At 50.6% G+C, this 24,814-nt stretch overlaps 1 protein-coding gene across 2 annotated transcripts in view; it reads right to left on the bottom strand.

The window, feature by feature from the left end:
- Positions 1–306: 306 nt before the first annotated feature.
- STUM (stum, mechanosensory transduction mediator homolog) overlaps positions 307–24,814 on the bottom strand; it is a 73,571-nt gene continuing 49,063 nt past the window's right edge. Inside the window, exons 2-3 of one of the 2 annotated variants that reach the window (XM_086345076.1) lie at positions 19,014–19,193; positions 307–771 (exon numbers count right to left, since the gene is read on the bottom strand). In XM_086345076.1, the coding sequence (XP_086201202.1) occupies positions 689–771; positions 19,014–19,193 (263 nt within the window). In that variant the 3' untranslated portion in view covers positions 307–688. Of the gene's footprint in view, positions 772–13,161; positions 14,271–19,013; positions 19,194–24,814 lie in introns of those variants that run through there. The other variant, XM_086345075.1, reaches the window with a different exon arrangement.

Below are 24,814 nucleotides of genomic sequence, written 5' to 3' on the forward strand. Positions count from 1 at the left end.
GGCTCAGGCCCCTCAGAGCTGGGGGTGTTGGGTGTGTGGGGTCTTAGACCTGCACCTGCTTTGAACTGGGGTTCCAATCACTCAGGAAGGGAAGCCAAGGTGGGTGCCAGGGACTCATTATTTCATGGGTGTATCTAAATCTGTGTTGGGCAGTGAGGTGAGAGTTGTAAGGACAGAGCTGTGGGTTCCCTGGCTCTTTTCTAATCTCAAGGCACTGGGTGGTGGGGCACTGGGGCTTGCAACCGTGTTGGTGAGACACGCAATCCATACACTGACACACACACACATGCTCAACAGCAATCAAAACACATTAAAAAAATAATTTTATTTATTTGTTTTGGGGGGAGCTGTGCTGGGTCTTCGTTGCTGCTAGGGCTTTTCTCTAGTTGTGGCGAGCGGGAGCTACTCTCCAGTTTCAGTGTGCAGAATTCTCACTGCAGTGACTTCTCTTGTTGCGGAGCCCAGTTTCTAGGACATGCAAGCTTCAGTCGTTACGGCACATGGGCTCAGTAGTTGCGGCTCCTGGGTGCTAGAGCACAGGCTCAAAAGTTGTGGCACACGGGCTTAGTTGCTCCAAGGCATGTGGGATCTTCTTGGGTCAGGGGTTAAACTCCCATCTCCTGCATTGGCAGGCAAATTCTTTACCACTGAGCCACCAGGGAAGCCCCAAACACATTGTTTTGAGGAACTAGGATTTCTTGTTCAAAATATGGGCATGTCCAGAAATCCAGGTCATATGGGTGTTGGTTGAAAGGACCAAAGGCATATACTCTGCAGAAGAGAAGAGAAGGGGAGATAGAGACAAGAGAGACACCCTCAGATGACTGAGGGGCTGCCTGTCTCGTCGAAGAGGGAGAGGACCTCCTGCATCCCATCTCATCCCCATTCTTTAGTTCTGGAGGGACCACGGGGACTGATGGGGAGAAGTTACAGGGAAGTAGGTTATGACTCAACCAACTCTTTCCATCCCCCAGAGGAACAAGCTACTGAGTCCCTGGTCATTAGAGGAATTTACATAAAAGTCCCTTGACCAATCATCTGGCAGATGGGAGGCGGGAATTCTTAGAAAAGGTAGGGGATTGGGCACCATGACCTCCAAGCTCCCTCCCAACTCTAAGATTTTACAAAGAGCCACTTGACATTCATAGTTTTCAACTAACAAATATGCTTTCATGTTTACCTGCCTTATACTGAAAAAGATACACTTAAAGGCTCAAGTTTTATACATCAAATCCTGCAAAACCAGTAGGGCTGCCTGGATCCAGGGGAGGATGTGATATGGAGTGACTGACAGGAAGTGAATCTGGAAAGCAATCTGGGGAGGTGAATTTTGAATAGGATGGTCTTTTTTTAAATTTTTATTTATTTGATTTTTTTGGTTGAGCTGGGCCTTCATTACTTTGCTCAGGCTCTCTCCAGTTGTAGTGAGCAGGGGATATTCTTCGTTGCAGTGCGCAGGCTTCTCACCGGTGTGTCTTCTCTCGTTGTGGAGCACAGGCTCTAGGCGAGTGAGCTTCAGTAATTGCAGCACGCAGGCTAAGTAGTTGTGGCTCATGGGCTTAGCTCCAAGGCATGTGGAATCTTCCCAGACCAGGGATTGAACCCGTGTCTCTTGCATTGGCAGGCAGGTTCTTATCCACTGTGCCACCAGGGAAGACTGAATGGGATGGTCTTGACTTTCACCACTCAAACCACACTACTGTCAGTAGAGAATTAGATCATTCCAACTGGGTGCTCAGGGCAGGCCTCCTCCTTGGGGCAGACCAGACCAATTGCCAGGCTGAGACCTCAAGGCCAAGGCAGCAGGCGAGGCCAATGATCTTCTTTTGTGGTCCTTGGCACACGCAGCACTCCCCACCTGTGCAAAGTGTGACTCCCTTAGAAGTTCCCAGATTCGCCTCCAGTGACCCGGGGCTTCACGACTCGGGGCTGCCATACGGCCACAGCAAACAATGCCTTTTGGGTTGCACAACAAAGAGAGAACAGAGCCTGTAGGTAATGCTTTCTCCGAAGTTGAGAGACATTTTGGAAATCCTTGTCAGGCCACCACTGCTTCCTGATGCTTGGCTGTTGACCTTCTTCCATATGTTCGCTGTCTTTTGGTCTCGATTCGTTCCTGTCCAAATGAAATTCTTTGAGCCCCTAGGCCTGTTGGTTTGTTCTTATTTTCATGGCTAGCATCCAGCACTTCAGATGGGCAGGAAGCCAATGGACACAAACTTTACTTCTATACTGGGTTCTGAGAGGATCTTTGGCACAGAATATTTCCTTTTTTAGGTAGAAGGTGGGAGGTGGGAAGAGGGGGCCAATATGCAGGTGTGCTTCATGTCAATTAACAACTTGCTGCTTCTAATTCCACCTTCCCCATGCAATGAAATTTCCCTGGAACAGGGCCAGAGATGGCATGCGAGAAATAAAAATATTATTGGAGCTGGTGTTATTTGGGGGAGAGTGTCATGTCTGAGAAACCTAGCTCCCTCTGTGAAGTGACTGGGGCCACTGGCTTGGCTTTGCGGAGAATTTTGTGGGGCTGGATGGCAGGACAGTAGCTGATTGTCTACAATCGCAGAGAATTCCCAGGGACTTTGGGAAACTAACCTCTGTGTTCCGTCTTCACAAGGGCTAATAAGGAGGAGCTTAGACCTAAGTCCTGAGCCTTCAGCCTTAGTTTCTTATTCCTTAACTGGCCTCTTGGTAACCAGAGAGCAACTCCCAGCATGCTTTTGGTGCCTCGTCACGTGCTCAAAGGCCCTGCATCCACCCAGAGGGTCCACACTTACAATCCTTCCTAGGTGGGAAGAGAAAAGGGTTTTTTTCGCATGTGTGTTAACCTTTTCTGGAACTTTTCATTTTTATTTGTTTATTGATGATTGATTTGGCAGCACCTCGATTTTTGCAGTATCTTAGTTCCCTGACCAGGGCTTGAACCTGAATCCTGGTAGTAAAAGCACCAAGCCCTAACCATTGGACCACCAGGGAATTCCCTGGAACTTTTCACTGAAGTGAAAAAGTTTTCATTAAAATCATGTGCATATTTACACCTACATTTTTTTCGTATAAAGACTGTTCTCCATCACTGTTGAGATAGGCGGGGTTGGGGGGAGTGGGAATCCGGGAGGACAGGGCTGGAAGAGATGAAAACCTGTAAGAGCTAGACACACCACTTGTCACAAGGAGGAGGAAACCACACGTGTGCTCAGGCCTGGTGTGGGCTCACGTGTGTGTGTGAGCGTGTGACGTATGTAAGGATTTTGTCTGTGTGTGAGATGTTGTAGAAGCTCCGTAGACGGTGGCTCTTCATAGTTGGGAAGATCAGTGAGGACAGGATGAGTCACACGAGGCTTTGGGAACAAATATTTACGTAGGGTTTTTTTCTTGTTAGAGAACCTCAGCTTGGACCAGTTTATGGAAAGGAAAAAAGGAAAAAAATGCAAGGAGTCGGGGAGGGAGAGGAGCTCAAGCTCCTCCTCATCTGTGAGGACCTCACAGATGGCTCACGCATTTAAACTGTCCTGTGGGCAGGGCCGCTGCTGCCTGGAGGTGATGGAGGTGACACCCTCCATCCCTCTCTCATCTCCGCTCTTCCCCTCGTTGCTGACGTCTTGCTTCATTCTCATGACTCCATGTTGAGGGGGCGGGTGGGGGACCTTGGCCATTGGTCGCTTTGGGCTGACAAACCACTGCCTCAAGACCAAAGAGGGGAAAAAGCTTTCCTGTACTCTAGTTCGGAGAAGGCAATGGCACCCCACTCCAGTACTTTTGCCTAGAAAATCCCATGGATGGGGGAGCCTGGTGAGCTGCCGTCTATGGGGTCGCACAGAGTCGGACACGACTGAAGCGACTTAGCAGCAGTACTCTAGTTAGGAAGATCTCAGGGGGATTCCTCGGCCGTTCAGTGGTTAGAACTCCACACTTTCACTGCTGAGGGCCCCGGGCAGGAAGGACCTGGATCTCTGCGGATTAATCCACCATAGCCTGTCCCTAACCCGCAGGACAGGCCTGTCTGGGGTGGGGTGGATTTTGTGAGTGAACGTCTTTCCCAGAATCCCATGGGCCAAGCGGGGGAGGAGCTGGCCCCTGGGAAGGGCGGGTGGACAGCAGAGCAAACAAGATCCCAGTCTTGCATCCTCCACCACGATGGATGTGGTTCCTGAGCTGGGCCCTGAGAGCCAGGGAGGATTTGAACGGAGAGAGGAGGAGGGCTGTCCTCCACTCAGAGAGAGGGAGCAGGCTGCAGACTCTAGGGGCACTGCCATGCCTAAAGCCACAGCACTGATCTCTTCGCAATAAAATCTATATGTCACCACCTCAGCTCCTTCAAAAAGATTCTGGACGTGTGTCAAGTTTCCCCAGAAACTTGAAACCAACAGCAGAGGTGGTGCTCTTTCCCCTGACTGCGGGGTTCCCCTCCTGGCCTGGAACCTCAGGAGATGGAGACAGCTTCTAAGTGTTTGGAAAGTGCTTATTTCCTCCACTGACAACATTCCCAGTTTTAAAAGTTTCTTTGCTTTCTAGAGTCTTTTTTTTTTTTTTAACGTAGCTATTTTTGATGAAAGTATAAATATCCACCAGGCTGACTGGAGAGACAGCTGCCGGCTCCTGCTCTGAGCACAGCCTCCACCCCCCCTTACCCTCCACAGAGCCAGCCAGAACCCATCAGGGGGCCTGGACTCAGACTTGTGGCTGGAGGGGGCACTACTCCAGGGCCCATTCAGGTTTCCAGGCTTTCCACAAGGACACTCAGGGCCGCAAGGCCACAGGAACGGCTGCACAGCTGTGCCCTGGAGGAGCCAGGAAGTGGGTGGACACCAGAAGTGCCCAAGGTGTCCTGAGCCCAGGACGAGGGGGCTACTCTGAAAGAGTACCCCACACACATGGCCAGACACTGCTGTCTCCTTTTTTGGAGGGAAGGTCCCACTTCTCCTCCTCCTACCAGCCAAGTGACCATTTCAGTAATTCCCAGTTTATGTTGCTGTGTGAGAAGGTCTCAGTGACCCAGCTGGCAGCCATCCTCCAGCACCTCAGGCCACTGGCCAGCTGGGGACTGAAAGAGGAGCTGTGCATTTAGGCCACACCTTCCCGCTCAAGGAGCTGCCCAGGCCTGCTGCTTTCTACCCTCCCTCCCTCCACTCCACTCTTCTTTCCCATAAACTGATATAAGTGGAGTCCCTCTTACTGGTAATAACAAATCTTAGCCAAGTCCTTGCTCCCAGGACACTCTGCCCTAGGTTTCTGTTCCCTTCCGGCTCCGTAGGCCACGCATCTTCAGAATAGATCCGAAACCCAGTCTATAAACCCAGCCATGGCCCTCCCACCCACACCGCCTCCCATCCCCAGAGCATCTTCCCACATCCCCTGCTGGGACTGACCACAGCAACTGCAAACCTGTCTCAGAGCCTGCGGTCTGAGAATGCGGAGATTTCTGGGGAACGGTTGCCTTTGTGTTTGTCACAGCCCCTTCCTTCTGGGTCTGAGGAGAACTATCTCTGTGGGGGACTCCTTTCCTCACCCTCTAGGAGAAGCGCTGGAGGCTTCAACCAGGTCACCCCTCCTGAACATGAGCAGATGGGGGCTGGGAGGGGAGAGGAGATCTCGGTGCCCCTGAGGGTTCTTTCCTGTGATGCAGCAGGGCTGGAGGGTGCTGCTAGCTTCATCTCCACTGCACCTTCCCGTCAGCCGGTCTGAAGCCGGAACCCTCTGCAGGAAGAAGTCTCTGGCCAAGAGCATTTCTGGCATAAGTTGAGCACAGCAAGTACCAGAAGAGGCACATGGTCAAGAAATGCCCCTTAGGCGGGGTCTGGGTGACCGTGAGTATCTTGGGTCATTATGTTACCTCAGGCTTTGCATCCTGGTTTTAGCAGTGACTAAAGTCAACCCTTGGGCTTCCCAGGTGGCTCAGTGGTAAAGAATCTGCCTGCCAATGCAGAAAATATGGGTTCGATCCTTGGGTCAAGAAGATTCCCCTGGAGAAGGAAATAATAACCTGCTCCAGTATTCTTGCCTGAGAAATCCCATGGACAGAGGAACATGGCGGGCTACCGTCCAAGGGGTTGCAAAGACATGACTTAGTAACTAAACAACAGCAAACAAAATCCAACCCTTAGGCTCAGATGCCATTTCTGGGGCCTTGAAGGGTCCCTGAGGTTGAGCCTGACGTCTCCCTGCAAGGTTGTACTTTGTGGCATATTCACTCTTTGGGGCAACAGCATCACCAAGACCCTGAGATGGCAGCATCTCTCAGTAGACACACAAGAATAGCCCCAGCCAGAGGACCAGGACCAGATTGGTGACCCGTGGGGTACCGGAGTGATGTGAGGAAACAGTGAGAGAAGCAAGGCCTTGCCCTTGGGTGTGAGTACTGGGGTGACACCCGGGGACTCGCCTCCCATGCCCCCCGGGACTGAATGCAGCTCTACAGATGCGGGGTCTCTCTGCTGCTCCCAAGGCATGTGAAATCAGACAGTCTGTTCCATCATCCACACTCAGTGCTCCTGAATGTCGAGCCACCTGTCGTATGCCTCCCTGGGCACCAGGGAGAGTCTGGAGCCTTCTTAATTCCAAGCACGACTTCCTCATTTAACGTTATTAGATTTCATCTTGTTATATGGCCTCTGCCTGCCAAGAGCTTTTTGAATTCTGATTTGTCTAATAGATTTAGTTCCCTTCATCCACAAATTTGATAAGCTCTGCAGGTCTTCATCCAATTATTACAGAGAACACAGGCAGGGCCACCGGCCATGCCCTGAAATTCCCTCCAAGGTAAGTAACATTGGTTCAACCAGGCCCTTGCTGCAGCTTAACAGCGAGTTGTAAGTTCCCCTAAGCACCCCTATTCTGCTTCTCATTTACATAGGAGACTTGGACGAATGAGTATGCCAGACACATGTCCCTCATCAACCGGTCTCCAATCGAGAGAAGGAAATGAGTTTCATCTGTGCCCCCATTCTTGGTGAGCCCGGTCTGGGCACCATGCTCAATTTAACTCACCAACTTGCGGTTACAAAGGGATCAGATTACCAAACATGTGGGCCTTTGAGAACTAATTTGCCCAACCCTCCCAGGAGAAGGGGTTGAGGAAGAAGTCTGAAGGAAGGCAAGGCCCATCTTGGAGAAGGGCAGCCTTCACAGCAGGAAGGACACCAGCTGCAAACACTGCCAAGGGAATGGGAGGGAGGCACTCCAGGGCCAGAGGTCTGTCCAGTTATGAGCTCGAGAGGACACAGGCAGGTGAGAAGCCATCAGAAAGGTCACATGAATGTTTATTACATAGAAAAGAAGGAAAGGAAGAAAAGGTTTCCAAAGCCATCGTTTTGGGATTAAAAAAAAAAAAAACCACAAACTTGGAATGTCAAAGAGATGCCATGCTTTCTATATTTATAATAGGAATATATAAATATGTACATGGAGATATGTACACAAGTTTTTATTGTCATACATGGTATTTTTCAATACATATACAGTAATGGTGCTTGAAGGACGCATTTAAAGCCAGGAGAAGGCTGGAGAAATTGGAACCCTCCTCAGTGAGCGCCTAGACGGTGCTGTGGAGACTCAGCCAGGTCAGGCAGGTCTGCCAAGGTGGGCACTGGGGAGGTGGGCACGGTTATGAGGATATGGGGGAGCTAAGTTGCAGGCAGGGCTGGGCGCCAGACTGCAAGGTTTGGGCCAAGGTAAGTCTGGAAACTTCCCTAGGTCTGTGACATTAAAGCTTTCTTCCTCTCTCAGAAGGGAGGAAAGCTGCAGTCATTGCAGTGGGCTGGAAAATATAGGAGCACTGGATCCCAGGGGAAGTCTGTGGTGGTGGGGTAGGCTCCCAGTTGTCTGGACGGAAGAGAGACAAGAGAGCCCTGGGAGATCAGAGAGTGGGTCTTGCTGGAGAACAAAAGAAATGTACGGTGATTCATCTAACATAAAGAAGAGAGACCCAAACAAAGCCAGTCATGGTATCAGAAATTATAAATCAAATACAACACGTATTCGTTATGAATTCTGCCGAGACACACAGAATCTGTCTTTTTTCTATATATGTTGTTTTTTTAAAAATGGTACCACATACAGCAATATGGAGCTTAGCCTGTGTAGGGGGGGCAGCCACATGCTACCACAGGCTGTCCAGGCCACCTACAACCACCAACACCCTCTCCCTGCTTGGCACAGGGGTCAAGTGCTAACCCAGAAAGTGGGGGCAGATGTGACCTCTGTCCCCCTTCTCTTCTTACTGGTTCCTGTACCTGGGCTGCTGGCAGTGGGGAGGTGGGAACAGAAAAGGACCTTAAAGAGAGGGTTGTATGCAGCCCTACAAGAGCTGGGAAAGAGACCATTGTCTCCTTCTCTCTGAGCAGACCCCCCTACCCCGCCACAGGAGGCCAAACTGAGTGTGGGGATGGGCACAGCCAGGTTTGGTAGGGTGGGGACGCTGAGCCCGTGGACCCTGGGAGGAAGAGATACAAGACCAGGGGTCCTGGAGAGAGAAGAAAAAGCGTGGGTATCTGGGCACAGGATGAAGCCAAATGTGCCATCCGCCAGAGCCCATGCTGGAGAGAGATGGTTCCCGGGTGGGCTCCTCTGGAGACATTAATTCCCAACCCTGAGTCTCCAGACAGAGCCTGGCCTGCCTCCTCCCAGCCTGAAAGGAGCTGTGTGTGCACGTGTGTGCTGTGTGTGGGTGTGAGTGTGTGCACAGGCGGGGGTGTGCGTGTGTCTGTGCTTCTGCTCGCTCCAGGGTGAAAGTGCAGGTGCGGAAGCGGACCGTGGAGTCTGGACCAGCCTGGGTGGTTGGCATTTGGACAAATCCAGGAAGGGGTGAAGAGGGGTGGGGAATGGAGATTTCACAGCTAGATCCAAGGCAAGAGGCAACTTGTACCAGAAATCAGGACACACGAGTGGGACCCTGTCGTCAACCTCCCCCTTCCCTGCCCTGGACAGGATCAGGAAGGGAGAGTGGAATTTGTCGGGGGAGGGCAGGCAGTATTTCGGTTTTACTAGGAAGAATCCATGGGGCCTGCTGCTCCCTCTCCCTGTCCCTCACCTGGCAAGGCTCAGCCTCCAAGCCCTTTGGCTCCGAAAGAAATGGGAAGAACGGCAGTTGCCCAGCCCCTTCTTGTACCCAAGCTACAGATGGTTAAACTGAGGCACAAGGCAGTAGGAGAGACAGAGTGCTGAGGGTGGAACTCACCCTCTCCAGGCTTGTGGGGCATTTGGGGTCACCTTGGTTTGGGGTTTTCCCCACCCATCACCAGAGGGGCTCGTCCTCTCTCCACAGGGGATTTGGGGTGGATCTATGAGAATCTGAGCATAATCCTCCATGCTCTGTGAGTTCAAGAACTTTCTAAAGTTCTAAGAATCTGAAGGGAACAAAAGTGATGAAAAATACAGGCCCCCAAGCATCGCCACCTACTCATGCTGACCTCAGCCTCCCTTCTGCTGACAGCCTGGCTTCCTATCTCCTCCAGCACATGCCAAGCTCTCTGGGGGCTCAGCCCTAGGCCTTGGAGAGCATCTCCCTTCTCCGACCTCCACTCACCTCGCCGTCCCACCTGGGATGCTGCTCTCCAGGAAGACAGCACCTTCGATCAGCTTCTCCAAAGCCACGCTCAGGACCTACTTGGCCCATTTGGTGCCCACTGAGGGCTTGCTGATGCACAAAATCAAAACAGGTGCCCCCACTCATAGGACTGCAGGAAGCTGGCACAGGGAGCCCATGGAGACAAAGGCTGGGTTCCATGGAGGAGCGTGTGTCAGCAAATGGTCAGCAACTGCTTCAAACTGCTCATCCTAGAGACGAGGTCATGGTCTCTGGGGAGTGGGGACTGGTCCTTTAAAAGTGCTCTGCCACCTTGGGATGCGGAAGGCGGTGGGAGAAGGTTCAAGAGGGAGGGGACATAGGTATATCCATGGCTGATTCATGTTGATGTTTGGCAGAAACCAACACAATATTGTAAAGCAATTATCCTTCAATTAAAAATAAATAAAATTTAAAAAACATAGCAAAAAAGGGCTCAGCCACCTCCAGCCTGCCTGTTGAAAATCCTCTAAACCAACCAGCAACAGGGAGGAATGTAACAGTGAACACCTCCTGCAGACACTAACTGGAGAATTTACATCTAAATTCTACATCCCCAAGCGGTTTACACAGCACAAGAGGCTTTCTTTGCCATGTCACTAACGTGATAAAAACAGCTGGTGTATTAAATCCCGAGGTGGGCCTGCAGCCCACAGCCTGCTCTCCTCCCAGGAGGGGATCCACCCCAGCTCAGGCCCAGGGACTCAGGCAAGCTGAAAAGCGAGAAAACTCCTGCATGTTAGGAGGCAGCCCCTCCCATCGGCTCCACCGTTCTTTTACACTGCAGTGCGGGGCGCCCTTCGGGCCTGCCTTCAATGAGGAGCGTGGGTCTGAGGGCCGCCTGGGGTGGTGACAGCAGGGTGGTGCCCTATTACTGCTGAGTGGGCCAGATACCACCCACCCCACTGCCGAGGACTCCCTCTCAGCCACTAAAGTCAGCTCCATGCCATGAGCGTGTGATGCAGGATCCGTGGCCTCCTCTCTTGGTGCCTCAGTTCTGACATTTGAAAACCCGGCACACTGAAATTTCACCCCATCCCCACCCCACCTCCCCCGCCACTCGGTAAGGGTCACGGGAGATCAAAATGCACCACACAGTGCCTGGCAAGGGCCCAGCGTCTGGGCACTATGTCCCTTCCTCACCTCCCCTCACGTACAGCCAGAGGCTGGCTTCGAGGCCACAGCGGGGTGGCTCCTGCCTGTTGCCCCAGCACCACAGAAGGCAGGAGGGGTGCCGACTGGAGCCAGGAGCCATCTGTCCCTGTGGCTCCCACAGGGACTGCGCCCTTCCCTAAGTCTTGTCGGGGACTCAGATCTTAAGATCCAGGGGGACTGTCTCCACTGTCCACAGGACACTCCCTGGCCGCCAGGTGGCTCATGCTGGCTGTAGGATCCTGCTCTAGCCCGAGGGAATTGCCACTCTGATCCAAGTTTCTCATTCACTGTGAGGTTCTCTGTGTGCCTGTGATCCCTGTCCCGAGTACCCATGGCTTAGGAATGTCCTACGGAATTCTGACTGATCTATGGCTGGACCTGAAATGCACCCTGGGGTTTTTGGACTATTACCCTTGAGACAAGACCCAACCAAAGTGTTGGGTGTCAACCAAGCACTTGCTTGTACAAGGTTCCTGCTTTTCAGTTGGCCGGTGCTTCATAGATTAACTCTGGCCATCTAACGGTCAGTGGACATGACTTTGAGCAAACTCCAGGAGATGGTGAAGGACAGGGAAGCCTGGCGTGTTGCAGTCCACAAGGTTGCAAAGAGTCAGACACAACTTGGCAACTGGACAAGCTAACCACCTGAGCGGCCAGCTCAGAGGACTTGGAGTACACTGGCCGCTGTTCCTTATCTAATGACAATGACGAAACTATTTTGAGCTGATCCACACTATTTTGGGCAGTCCTCACAGACTCATTGTTCAGAAGATAGGCAGGGGTCTACCTGGAAAGGGCCTGCCTCCCGAGGCTGGTGTGTTCTCAAGTTGGGAGAAGCAGCCACAGGTAAGGGAAGGATCTGGGGGAGGGGGCGTAGGACGGGAGATGTCCTTCCAGGCACACACACCCCTGCATGAAGCCAGCCCACACTGGGACTCGTGGTGATACCTGTCACTCAAGAAAACTCCCCTCATGTCTGAATTGTGTCAGTAAACATGAGACATAAATTGCTAGCTCTTCTTTACCCCCCTCACAGCCGCCCCCAGCCATGCCAGGAAAATAAGCCCCACCTCTCCCTATGGGCGCTGCCTCCACCTGACACCTGTCACTGCGAACTCTGGGGAGCTATCTGGGGGTGCCGGGCTGTGGGCTGTCCTTCCTTCCCTCTGCTGGAGCTGTTTTTATCTGACTCCAGTGGAGGCTCCGCGCTCCGACGCCACTTCCTCGAGAGCAACCAGCCGCCAGCCTGCCCTCCTCTTGGCCTGGGGGATGCTGTCTTCTCACAGCAGAAGGTTCTGACTTTCTGGATAAAGCCAAATCCGATCCCACGCCTTGACAACACAGAGGCTTCTAAACGTGAAAAGAAGCTGCAAAGGCTTGGGTTGAGGCCAGGAAGAAAGGAGGGGTAAGAGACAGACACTGCCAGGTGTCCAGAACATGTAACCTGGCCCCAGGCAGCTCCTCAGAACTAAGGGATGGACGGGGTGGTGGGAGGTGGGTAGGATCAGGCCAAGGAGCGGAGAGCCCACCTCTGATTCAGGGCCCGGGGTGGAGGTGGGGGGCAGCAAGTGGCTCAGGGAGTTCCATTTCTTCAAGGATGCCGGTTTGCTATCCAGGCCACAGGGAGCCTGAGACCCACCTCCCAGCAGGACTGTAACTAGAAAGTTCGGTGGATGGAGTGGGTGGGCCACTGCCCCAGGTGGAGAGTATAGGAACGGAGACTAAGCACGCAGTGGCCCCCAAAGGGGCGCACGGTGGAGCGAAGGGCCTACCCAGCTGCCGGTTCCCCAAGCCTTTCCATCCATTAAGGGGAAAACGACCAGAAAAGGCCACTCTTCTGTGCTGCTTCGCTTCAGCCATGTCCAACTCTCTGTGACCCTATGGACCATAGCCCCCAGGCTCCTCTGTCCATGGGATTCTCCAGGCAAGAATACTGGAGTAGGTTGCTGTGTCCTCCTCCAGGGGATCCCCCCAACTCAGGGATCGAAACTGCGTCTCTGTCTCCTGCATTGGCAGGTGGATTCTTTACCACTAGCGCCACAGGCCGCTCTTCCATCCCTGGCCAAATTCTGACTGAGTCCTTGATAGATAGGAAAAGCCCCTTGGAGAGGAACACACCCCGTGGCACACAGTCCAGTGAGGCCAGAAACTTGGCTTTGGGCCAGTCCCACATTTTAACAACCCCTACGTTAGAATGAAAACGAAAAGAAAGCAGACATGTGAATGTCTCCTTTGTCACTGTCATTTAGATCTCCTTTCTCTTAATTGCTGATTGATCTTGAATCAGACATCTTCGGGTGGTTGTGACTGTAACAATCACTTGGGTGTCGAAAAGGCCCCGATCATCCCTTTGCAACAGGAGGAATCCCCGTGTAACACCAGCAAGGTCACCCGAATGCCTCTGTTTGCAGGATTTTTGCAGAAGAAGGATTTTCAGAGAGGGGTCCACAATTATTATTATTATTATTTTTTGCAATTCTAAAACCCCTAAAGCTCTCAAATGGTGAGTTTTCTCCCCTTACGTATTTAGTGGCAAAATCTGACCTGTACTGAGGCGAAGCTATTTACAGTTTTATTGATCCTAATAAGTCTGATTATTCACATGCTCCTCTACAGAAGTGGTCCCGTGTTTCATGGTGTGAGCAGGTCCAGACTCCGCCGGGCTGTCACGAAATGGATGGCAAACGTTTCTTCTCTTCCTCAGATCTAAAATGTGTGAAGTCAGAGACCTGTCGGCCCTAAGGATTTCAGAGAAAGGAGTATGGGCCCCAGACAGTGTTGAGTGTAATGGGGAAGGCTGCCCATGTGGACCTGGGTTGGTGAACTTGTACATGAACATCTGGCAATTCCAGCAATTTTGCCCCAGGAATGGAGCCACTGCCTTCTTCCCAGGGAAACAAAGGTCAGATCCGCCCAGACCTGGAGACTTCAGTGGCGAGGAGATGGAGGCAGCCATGGGGCCAGCAGACACCCATAGGGACCCATCCCTGCCGACAGTGGAGGGCACAGCAGGCTTTTCCACACCAGGCAGGAATCTGTCTATCCTTACTCATGCCCGGATGTTGGCCCCAGGAGACCACTCCCACAGGGGCCCAGAGGAGGTGTCCACTGCAGTCCTGCCCCTTGACGAGCCCTGCTCGCCTGGACGGGGTCACTGCTGCCTGGCCTGGCCGCCCCGCACACCCTCACGGTGGGCAGCAGACAAGGCGAGGTGGCCCGAGCCTGGGGCACTCCAGCTTCTTGCATCAGCATCCCCGCCTCCACCCCACTCCCCACCCAACCCAGATACCCTCTGGGCGTCTGTGCTACAGGACTCTCTGGAGCAGCAGGAGGAGCTGGCAGCTCTCAGAGCCTGCTGAGAAAAGCAGGTGCGTTTTCAAAATAAATAGTATTCTCAAATGCCCTTCTTTCCACTCCAAACCCAGGAAGCGGCAGAAGAGAACACGTGAAGACCCCGGGCCGGCCGCTGCCTGACGTGGCCCTCCTGGGCACCGGGCTTCTCAGCGGCTCGCCCGGGCTCACAGCTGCTGTGGGATGCCCTGCTCCTTGTAGCCTGTGAGGGAGAAGCAGAGGAGAGATGGTCAGACACCCACTTCCCTCACCATTTCTCCAGGCAGTGCCTCCGGACTTGAATATGCTAGAACTTATTCACACAGACGTGTGAATGACTGCTATAGCCTTTGCCCAGCTTTTCCCAAGGGCGCTGTCTTCTTAATGGGAAACAGGGTATGAATGAAGAGAGTGGATTTCGGGGTTTAGTCGGGGAGACATGAGAGGAGGATTTCTGTTACAGACCTGCTGGGGGTTGAAAAGTTATCAATGTGCTCCTGAATCCACACCCCTGAAGCCACTGCACAAACGTGGCCCCGGCAGACTGGCCTGCTGCCATTTCTTAACGCGGCGCCTTGGGAGAAGGTGCCAGGAAGACTTCCCCAAGTGATGGGCATCTGGTACGTGTGGATGGAGAGGAGGAAGGAAGAGAAAAGGAAGACAGCATACAGAAGGGAGGAGCCAGGCCGGCGTGCTCCATCAGTTGGACACCTGTGAACCTGTGACACAGGCCAAGGTGACCGCTGGCTTCGAGCCTTTAAAGCCTTGGTGATGACTATGAGGACATGAGAAAAACTTGATCACTGTTGATATTAAGGAACTGATGCTAGTTTATTTGAGCATGAAAAGGTACTGCGGTTCCTTTATTTTTTAAGACATCGACTGGGATATTTAAGGGTGAAATTGTCATCTGGGTTTGCCGAGTAGTTACCCCTATTAGCTGGTAAGTCAGCCCACAGAGGAGCATCAGTGGACTTGTGTTTGTTTTTTTTTCTCCCTTTATTTACCAGGTTACTTATCAAGTTAAGGTGTTGGGGGTGGAGGCAGATGCAGGCAGTAATAGAAGAAAACAGAGCGGCCGTGAGTGGAGGATGGCTGAAGCTGGTCTAGGCGTTTAGAGACTCACTATACTAGGCCTTCTATTTGTGTCTATGTTTAAACATTTTCCAAAATAAAAAACTAAAAATAGAAGCTTGTTGGCCAACTGGAAACGGGGTGTTTGTGTGCAGGAAGTGGGGGGTAGGCGGGGGACGGGGAGGGGAGCAGTGTGGGGTAGGGGAAGGGCAGTGAAGGGGAGGGTCCAGGAAGCCCAGGCATGAGAACTGTGCACACCCCAACAGACTCACCTTGAGAAACTTCGGAGAAACACAGGAATATGAGGCAGCATGAGGAAGAGGAGAAAAAGAGAAAGAGAAAACAGTCTAAAAAGAGAAGCCAGACATGAGACCAGCTGGGACCTGGCACCTGGGACCCTTTGCTGCAGTGCTTGCACCCGGACAAACCCTCTCTGAACAACAAAATACAAAGAAACTCATCGTCGTGAAGTCACTCAGTTGTGTCCGACTCTTTGTGACCCCATGGACTGTAGCCCACCGGGCTCCTCTATCCATGGAACTATGACGGATCAAAAATAACTGCATGCATGTGCATGAGCAGTAGGGGCAAATTATGGACAAGAAGATACAAAAAGACCAAAAGAACCAACTGTCACTTCTGAAGCGCCTGGAGCAAAAGCAGGGTGTCATGCACGTCCCCAGCACACAGCACCACCTAAGGCACCCCTCCAGCCAGAACCCTGGACCTGCCCCTTCCTTCATCCCATATAAGGAATCAGTTCACCATTCTGCTCAGGGAGCGACCAAGGGAACCTGTTACTTGTTCTCACTCCCCTCTACTGCAACAGGGGCCCCCAATAAAACCTTGCCTGATTTCTCATCTGGCTTCCTGTCAGTCTCTACTGATTAAGGAGGCCAAGAACCCTGGTCGGTAACAGAGAGACTGCCTGAAATATAAAAAGGGAGAGGCTGCATGCTGGGGATTGGGAGATGGAAGGGGTCTGCAGTCTGCATTCACAGTGACCAGCCACTGTGGCCAGTGGGCAGCCCCAGAGGGTGTGTGGGCTTCGGCTCAGGAGTGCAGAGCATTCTCCCCTCCCTGGGGTGGTCATTCTCCATGAGACACCGCCAAGAAGCTCTCTCCTCTTCCCTCCGAATCTCAGCCAAGGTCGCTCTTCTGCTCACCTTCTGCTCCTCACTTTTCTGCCCCCAACCCATCTTTGCCTCAAGACGAATTCTGGATGGCTCCAAGGAGGGACAGCTACAGGACAGGTTTGACTGTGACAACCTAAAGATGTTGAAGTGACCCATCCTGGCCCCTATCTAAGCCGTGGGGTTCACCTTTTATGTGGACAGGAGTCACATATATAAAACCTAATGCTTTGGGAAAGACTAAGGCAGGGAATGGCAAACAGACTTCTATCTTGTAGACATCTTGGACCCATTAGTAGTGACTGCCTGAAGCCCTGTATTGAAAACGGGTAAGACTATTCAGCAGAAAGTGTCAAGACAGATTAGCAATGTCTGCCAAGGGTCAGTCAGTTCAGTTCAGTCGCTCAGTCATGTCTGACTCTTTGTGACCCCATGAATCGCAGCATGTCAGGCCTCCCTGTCCATCACCATCTCCCGGAGTTCACTCAAACTCATGTCCATCAAGTTGGTGATGCCATCCAGTCATCTCATCCTCTGTTGTCCCCTTTCCCTCCTGCCCCCAATCCCTCCCAGCATCAGAGTCTTTTCCAATGAGTCAACTCTTCGCATGAGGTGGCCAGAGTACTGGACTTTCAGCTTTAGCATCAGTCCTTCCAATGAACACCCAGGGCTGATCTCCTTCAGAATGGACTGGTTGGATCTCCTTGCAGTCCAAGGGACTCTCAAGAGTCTTCTCCAACACCACAGTTCAAAAGCATCAATTCTTCGGTGCTCAGCTTTCTTCACAGTCCAACTCTCACATCCATACATGACCACTGGAAAAACCATAGCCTTGACTAGACGGACCTTTGTTGGCAAAGTAGTGTCTCTGCTTTTCAATATTCTATCTAGGTTGGTTATAGCTGAAAAAGGCTCCTGTACAATTACCAAATATTTATTGACCCACACCAGTACTGCTGCTGCTGCTGCTAAGTCGCTTCAGTCGTGTCCGACTCTGTGTGACCCCATAGACGGCAGCCCATCAGGCTCCCCGTCCCTGGGATTCTCCAGGCAAGAACACTGGAGTAGGTTGCCATTTCCTTCTCCAATGCATGAAAGTGAAAAGTGAAAGTGAAGTCGCTCAGTCGAGTCGGACTCTTATCGACCCCATGGACTGCAGCCCACCAAGCTCCTCCATCCATGAGATTTTCCAGGCAAGAGTACTGGAGTGGGGTGCCATTGCCTTCTCCGCCACACCAGTACAGACTATCGTTAACTTACTGATTATTTTTATTAATATAAGCAGAGCAGCAGCCTTGCGAGTTTCTGATTTTAACTTTGATTTAGAGTTCTCTGATTTCCCCCTTAGGAGGTTTTTCTTGATGGTATATTTCTTTTGTTGTTATTGTTTTAATTAATTAATAAATTCTTTATAGTAGGTCCTTGTTGGTAATCTATTTTAAATCTAGTAGTATGTACATGTCAATTCCAAACTCCTAATCTATTCTTCCCCATGGTATGTTTCTTGGTGACACTCACGTAATGCTAGGTAAAAAAAATTACCCTGTGTTGTTGCAATTGGAAAGTCTCCTTCATTTTTACAGGAAGAGGTTGGAGTGACACGAGAAACAACAGCCCCTTATCCAGTATCTACGAGGGCAGACATTGTGCTGCTGCTGCTGCTGCTAAGTCGCTTCAGTCGTGTCCGACTCTGTGCGACCCCATAGACGGCAGCCCACCAGGCTCCCCGTCCCTGGGATTCTCCAGGCAAGAACACTGGAGTGGGTTGCCATTTCCTACTCCAGTGCATGAAAGTGAAAAATGAAAGTGAAGTCGCTCAGTCGTGTCGGACTCTTAGTGACCCCATGGACTGCAGCCTACCAGGCTCCTCCGTCCATGGGATTTTCCAGGCAAGAGTACTGGAGTGGGGTGCCATTGCCTTCTCTGCGTGGGGTGTGGGGAGAAGGGCAAAGGGCCTGTGAGGATGTGCTCCGTGTGAGTGAGGAGCTTCGGCCTAATGAGGTAGACAGAACGTGTGACAATACAGGGACGTGCACGGGGGCACGGGGGGCACAGGGTGAGGAGCGCGGCTGCTTAAAATAGGTGTCTGTCTTAAGATCTCGCCGGGTTATTTTTAAAATGTTCATCAAGTCTTCTTCGGCAGTTTTGTGTCGGGATCAAGTTTGTGTTAAGTGACTGGTGAAGGTCCGCTGAATACAAAATCAGGAAGAGGAAGGCTTTAGCACCAAGGAACAAAGAACTTACTTTAAAAGAAGTTGAAATTATGCGGCTCTGGCTGTTAAATAAAAAGCAGTTACAGGGTTTCCTGAGCACAAGTATGCCCGGTGGGCTTTTCCTTCTTTCTGGAAATGGCATGATGGAGGCTCAAGGGACTGAGCTCACGAGGGCCACACCTTGCTACCCCGGTGTTATCAACCCAGCTGTTTCCTTGACAAACGTGATGCCTGGTGTGTCTGAGCTAAACAGGTGCTCTCTCCCTTCCTTATTCATGCCTCTGGCTCAGGTCCCTGACTGGTGCTCTCGTGATACCCTGCAGGCCCCAGGGCTGGGCATGCGGGGAGAGTCCCCCAGGCCAGGCGGCCAGGGACACCAGGGAGCCCCTGGAGGAGGAGCAGGCCCAGCTGTGCAGATCTCCCTGCAAAGCCCCCACCTGACCCCCAACAGGATCACAAACAAACTCCCAGCCCATCCTGGCCCCCACCCCTCCTCCAGCCCTGCTCCCCTCATCCCGGCCCAGCCCCAGCCCCACAGCTACTCACTGGCGAGGATGACCATGTCCATGCCCCAGAAGATGCTCATGATCCAGCCCACCATGACGATGGCTGTGAGGATCTGGATGAGGGCTGCGGCGATGTTCAGCCAGAAGACACAGCACACGTGCCTGTCCGGGAGGTCCGTGCGGGCGCCACACAGCACGGTGAAGGCCGAGACGAACGTCCCTGTGAGAGGCCAGAGGGGACAGCCTTTGGAGGGCGCTGGGAGACGCAGCGGCACGTGTGCCCATCATGAGCTGGGGCCCAGTGGCTTGCCCTCCAGGAGCTCCGAGAGGAACAACTCAGGTCCAGCACTTTGCTGCTCAGACCACTGGTGCCCATGCTAGAAATGCCAATGTACCAGCCTGGAGGAGGCACAGCCCTGGGCGGCCAAGGACCCAGCACAGTCCTGAGGCCTCAGGGGAACACAGATGTCACCTAACAATCCATTCCTGCCATTAAGGAGCAACAATGCAGCCACTTGAAAGGACAACAGGCAGCAGGTAGAAAGGACGCCAACCTCGTGTGGCAAAGCTCCTTAGGGCCTAAGAGTTCAGAGGTAGGAGCTGGAGTCGTTGAAGGGACAGGGAAGCCACCCAGAGGGTAAATTCAGGAAATGACCCCCAGCACACACACTGACCACGGTGCCTGCAGAGGGGAGTAAGCTCAGGCCAGGGTGCATCTCCCAGAACCCTTCCTTCAAGGGGCTCTCCCAGACACCCCAGACCTGTAAGAGGAGGGACAGAGAGCCCGAGATTTTCTGAGCAGCCACAAGGCACAAAGCAACGTGGTGGGTGTGTCTGTGGTCCTTACTTCATCCCAAACTTCCCAGAGCCCTGCAGGTATTAATAATATCACTACATTTTTATTGACACTTTTCTCAAGCCAGGCTCTTCTCTACACAGGCTCTGAGCCCCATAACAACCCTGCAAGTTAGTTGGCGTTCCTCCTATCTGTGTAAGTTCCCTATGGCTGCTGTAACAAGTTACTGCAAACTTAGTGACTTAAAGCAACACAATTAAAGCAACAATTAAGGAAAACAGTATGGCCCTTCCTCCAGTGCTGGAGGTCAGAAGTCTGAAATGGGTCCTTGGGGCTGGCTCCTTTCTGGAGGCTCTGGGGGACAATGGTTTCCTTGCCTTTTCCAGTTTCTCAAGGTTGCCCACATTCCTTGGCTGATGGCCCCTTCCTTCGTCATCAAAGCCAGGAGCTGAACATCTTCTCTCCTCTCAGACCTCAGCTTCCATCCTTACATCCTCTCCCTCTGACTATGATCCCCCTGTCTCCCTCTTATAGGGACCCTTCTGATTATCCTGGGCCCACTGGATAATCCAGGGTAAGCCCCATATTTTTAAGATCCTTAAATTAGTCACATCTGAAAAGTCCTTCCTTTTTATGTAAGGTAGCATCTTTGCAGGTTCTGGGATCAGGATATGGACATCTCTGGGGGTGGGCATCATTCTGTCTATCATACTATCTTACATATTGCATTAACCTGGTGTTTCTGATGCTTTGGTATCTGGAGACTTGCTGACTCTGTAGAGATCCCCCTCCCAGGGCTAGCCAATTCCTAGGGATAGCAAATGACTTTCTTATGCAAGACAAACAATCGAGAATGCACACCCAGACTGCTCTTTTATAGACTCTCACCCTCTGGGTCACTCTCTTCTGCCCTAATCACTCAGAGCCAGGCACCAGACAGCTCAGGCAGTCCTGACACCCTGGGGAGCACTAGCCCATCCTAAGCCTGCTTGACCTATCTTGACATTCCTTCCCATGGAAATCACAGCAAAGGCTCCCACCCATGTCTCCCCCTAACTTCCTCTGCCTCCTAATGGACCCTGATCCTTCCACATGTGCACCTCCAAAGTGTGGTATGCCCTCTCCTCTTAGGAACTGCGAGTAACAAACTACCTTTTCAATGGCTGTCATTTCCTGATCTGTTGGCCTCACCATAGCTCACTATTAATAATAACAAAACCTACATTTTAAAGTGCACACATACACTCAGAGTCAAGAATTAAGTATCACAGAGAGACCCAGCACAGCCAAAAATAAATAAATTAATTAATTTTAAAAAGAGGGTTAAGTATCTTGTCCAAGTTCTCACGCATGGGTAGGCATTGACCCCACCACTGTCTGATGAGAAAGACAAACTTGGAGAAAGGAGAACTGAAAAATGATGGGGACATGAATTCAGGGCTTAGTAGCAGACATGGAAGGAAATAGGACATAGGGACCATTAGAATGTATATGTCACCATCCACTGCCTCTGCTTATGTATCATGCTGTGAGGCATGAGATAAACACTAGATGATACCATTTAAAACACACAGCCAAAGCGGAAAGATGGTAGAAGATGAACAGGAGCATGTGGGGGAAATACTAAGTAAAATTAACACAGGTGCCACTTACCGCATCCCTATAGTGCATTACAACACACTACCACCCTCTCCAGGGACCATCCCCATGGAAAAGAAATGCAAAAAAGCAAAATGGCTGTCTGGGGAGGCCTTACAAATAGCTGTGAAAAGAAGAGAAGCGAAAAGCAAAGGAGAAAAGGAAAGATACAAACATCTGAATGCAGAGTTCCAAAGAATAGCAAGAAGAGATAAGAAAGCCTTCTTCAGCAATCAATGCAAAGAAATAGATGAAAACAACAGAATGGGAAAGACTAGAGATCTCTTCAAGAAAATCAGAGATATCAAGGGAACATTTCATGCAAAGATGAGCTCGATAAAGGACAGAAATGGTATGGTCCTAACAGAAACAGAAGATATTAAGAAGAGATGGCAAGAATACACAGAAGAACTGTACAAAAAAGATCTTCACGACCCAGATAATCACGATGGTGTGATCACTGACCTAGAGCCAGACATCCTGGAATGTGAAGTCAAGTGGGCCTTAGAAAGCATCACTACAAACAAAGCTAGTGGAGGTGATAGAATTCCAGTTGAGCTATTCTAAATCCTGAAAGATGATGCTGTGAAAGTGCTGCACTCAATATGACAGCAAATTTGGAAAACTCAGCAGTGGCCACAGGACTGGAAAAGGTCAGTTTTCATTCCAATCCCAAAGAAAGGCAATGCCAAAGAATGCTCAAACTACTGCACAATTGCACTCATCTCACACACTAGTAAAGTAATGCTCAAAATTCTCCAAGCCAGGCTTCAGCAATATGTGAACCGTGAACTTTCTGATGTTCAAGCTGGTTTTAGAAAAGGCAGAGGAACCAGAGGTCAAATTGCCAACATCTGCTGGATCATGGAAAAAGCAAGAGAGTTCCAGAAAAACATCTATTTCTGCTTTATTGACTATGCCAAAGCCTTTGACTGTGTGGATCACAATAAACTGTGGAAAATTCTGAAAGAGATGGGAATACCAGACCACCTGATCTGCCTCTTGAGAAATTTGTATGCAGGTCAGGAAGCAACAGTTAGAACTGGACATGAAACAACAGACTGGTACCAAATAGGAAAAGGAGTTCGTCAAGGCTGTATATTGTCACCCTGTTTATTTAACTTATATGCAGAGTACATCATGAGAAACGCTGGGCTGGAAGAAGCACAAGCTGGAATCAAGATTGCCAAGAGAAATATCAATAACCTCAGATATGCAGATGACACCAAACTTATGGCAGAAAGTGAAGAGGAACTCAAGAGCTTCTTGATGAAAGTGAAAGTGGAGAGTGAAAAAGTTGGCTTAAAGCTCAACATTCAGAAAACGAAGATCATGGCATCTGGTCCCATCACTTCATGGGAAATAGATGGGGAAACAGTGGAAACAGTGTCAGACTTTATTTTTCTGGGCTCCAAAATCACTACAGATGGTGACTGCAGCCATGAAATTAAAAGACGCTTACTCCTTGGAAAGAAAGTTATGACCAACCTAGATAGCATATTCAAAAGCAGAGACATTACTTTGCCAACAAAGGTTCGTCTAGTCAAGGCTATGGTTTTTCCTGTGGTCATGTATGGATGTGAGAGTTGGACTGTGAAGAAGGCTGAGCGCCGAAGAATTGATGCTTTTGAACTGTGGTGTTGGAGAAGACTCTTGAGAGTCCCTTGGACTGCAAGGAGATCAGCCCTGGGATTTCTTTGGAAGGAATGATGCTAAAGCTGAAACTCCAGTACTTTGGCCACCTCATGCGAAGAGTTGACTCATTGGAAAAGACTCTAATGTTGGGAGGGATTGGGGGCAAGGGGAGAAGGGGATGACAGAGGATGAGATGGCTGGATGGCATCACTGACTCGATGGACATGAGTCTGAGTGAACTCCGGGAGTTGGTGATGGACAGGGAGGCCTGGCATGCTGCAATTCATGGGGTCGCAGAGTCAGACACGACTGAGTGACTGATCTGATCTGATCTGATCTGACCACCCTCTCCTACTCACACTGCCTCTAATTCTTATGACAGTTCATGATGGTTATCATTATCCCCACTTTACAGATGGGGAGACCAAAGATCAAAGAGGCTAAATGACTTGTCCACAGACTAGAGCCCAGATTTAAACCCAGATTTGTCCAGAGCGGAAACCTGAGCTCTTTTCAGTCTAGGGTGTTTCAGCCTTACATTAAAAATTAAGGAAAACAGTATGGCCCTTCCTCAATAAAATTAAAAATAGAGTTGCCATATAATCCAGGAATTCTACTTCTGGGTATATACCCAAAAGAATTGAAAGTAAGGTCTCAAAGAGATATTAGTATGCCTATGTTCATTGCAGTATTATTCACAATAGCTGAAACATGGAGGCAACCCAAGTGTCTATAGAGGGATGAATGGACAAGCAAAATAGGATCTGTACATATCATGGAATAGTATACATCCTTTAAAAGGGAGGAAATTCTGACACGTGCTACAACACAGATGAGCCTTGATGACATTACGTTAAGTGAAATAAGCCAGTTACAAAAAACCAAATGTATTATTTCACTTATATGAGTTACCTAGAGTAGTCAGAATCATAGGAATAGGAAATAGGATGCTGGTTGCCAAGGTCTGGGGGGAGGAGGTTACGAGGAGCTATTGTTTAATGTGTACAGCCTCAGTATTGTAAGATGAAAGAGTTCTGGAGACAGATGGTGGTGATGGGTGCACAGCAATTTGAATGTGCTTCATGCCCATGAATTGTGCACTTAAGAATGGATAAGACGACAAATTTCACATTCTGTGTAGTTTATTACGATAAAAAGAATTGGAGGGAAAAAGGAAAGAAAGTTCATCCTTAATGATTTTCAAAATATTCTTGAACCTTTCCACATTCCCCCACCCCTGCCCAGGCCAATGTCCTTCATGGACACAGATGGTGCCCTGACTCTGGCCAACAGTATCCTGACTCAGTGGGATCTGGCTGAGGTTCTGTGACCCCCTGTCTCTTTGTAGCTGTGGCCTCGCCATGGTCATCCTGCCTAGGAAATGGGAACAAGTTCTTACTAGACTGAACCATAAGAAATCGCCATCTTGGTAGGTCAGAGTAGCTGAATAACAGCAATTTCATATGGCTCAAGCTAACATGTAGCTGATATGAAAAATTTGAGCATAAGGAAACCCCTGAACTCAGAGATTCTTAGTTAACTAATCCATCCTCTGCCCAAAAACAGCATATCACCAGAATTACCAAACTGATTAGAGGCCAGTGAGCCTCTTCATGCATCTAGTTGCTTGCCAGGGAGGCAGGGAGACCTAGCCAGCCTGCTGCTCTGGGGACAGGAAACATCAGCAAAGACGAAGGCTTACCTGCTGGGGAAGCTGGGCTGACAACATGCGTGTGGTGTGGGAGGGACTTTCGGGCACTATTCTTTTACCC

This window comes from Bos grunniens, chromosome 16 (genome assembly GCF_055505025.1).
Source record: "Bos grunniens cultivar Pamir isolate PY7600 chromosome 16, Bosgru_T2T1.0, whole genome shotgun sequence".
Classification (NCBI taxonomy): domain Eukaryota; kingdom Metazoa; phylum Chordata; class Mammalia; order Artiodactyla; family Bovidae; genus Bos; species Bos grunniens.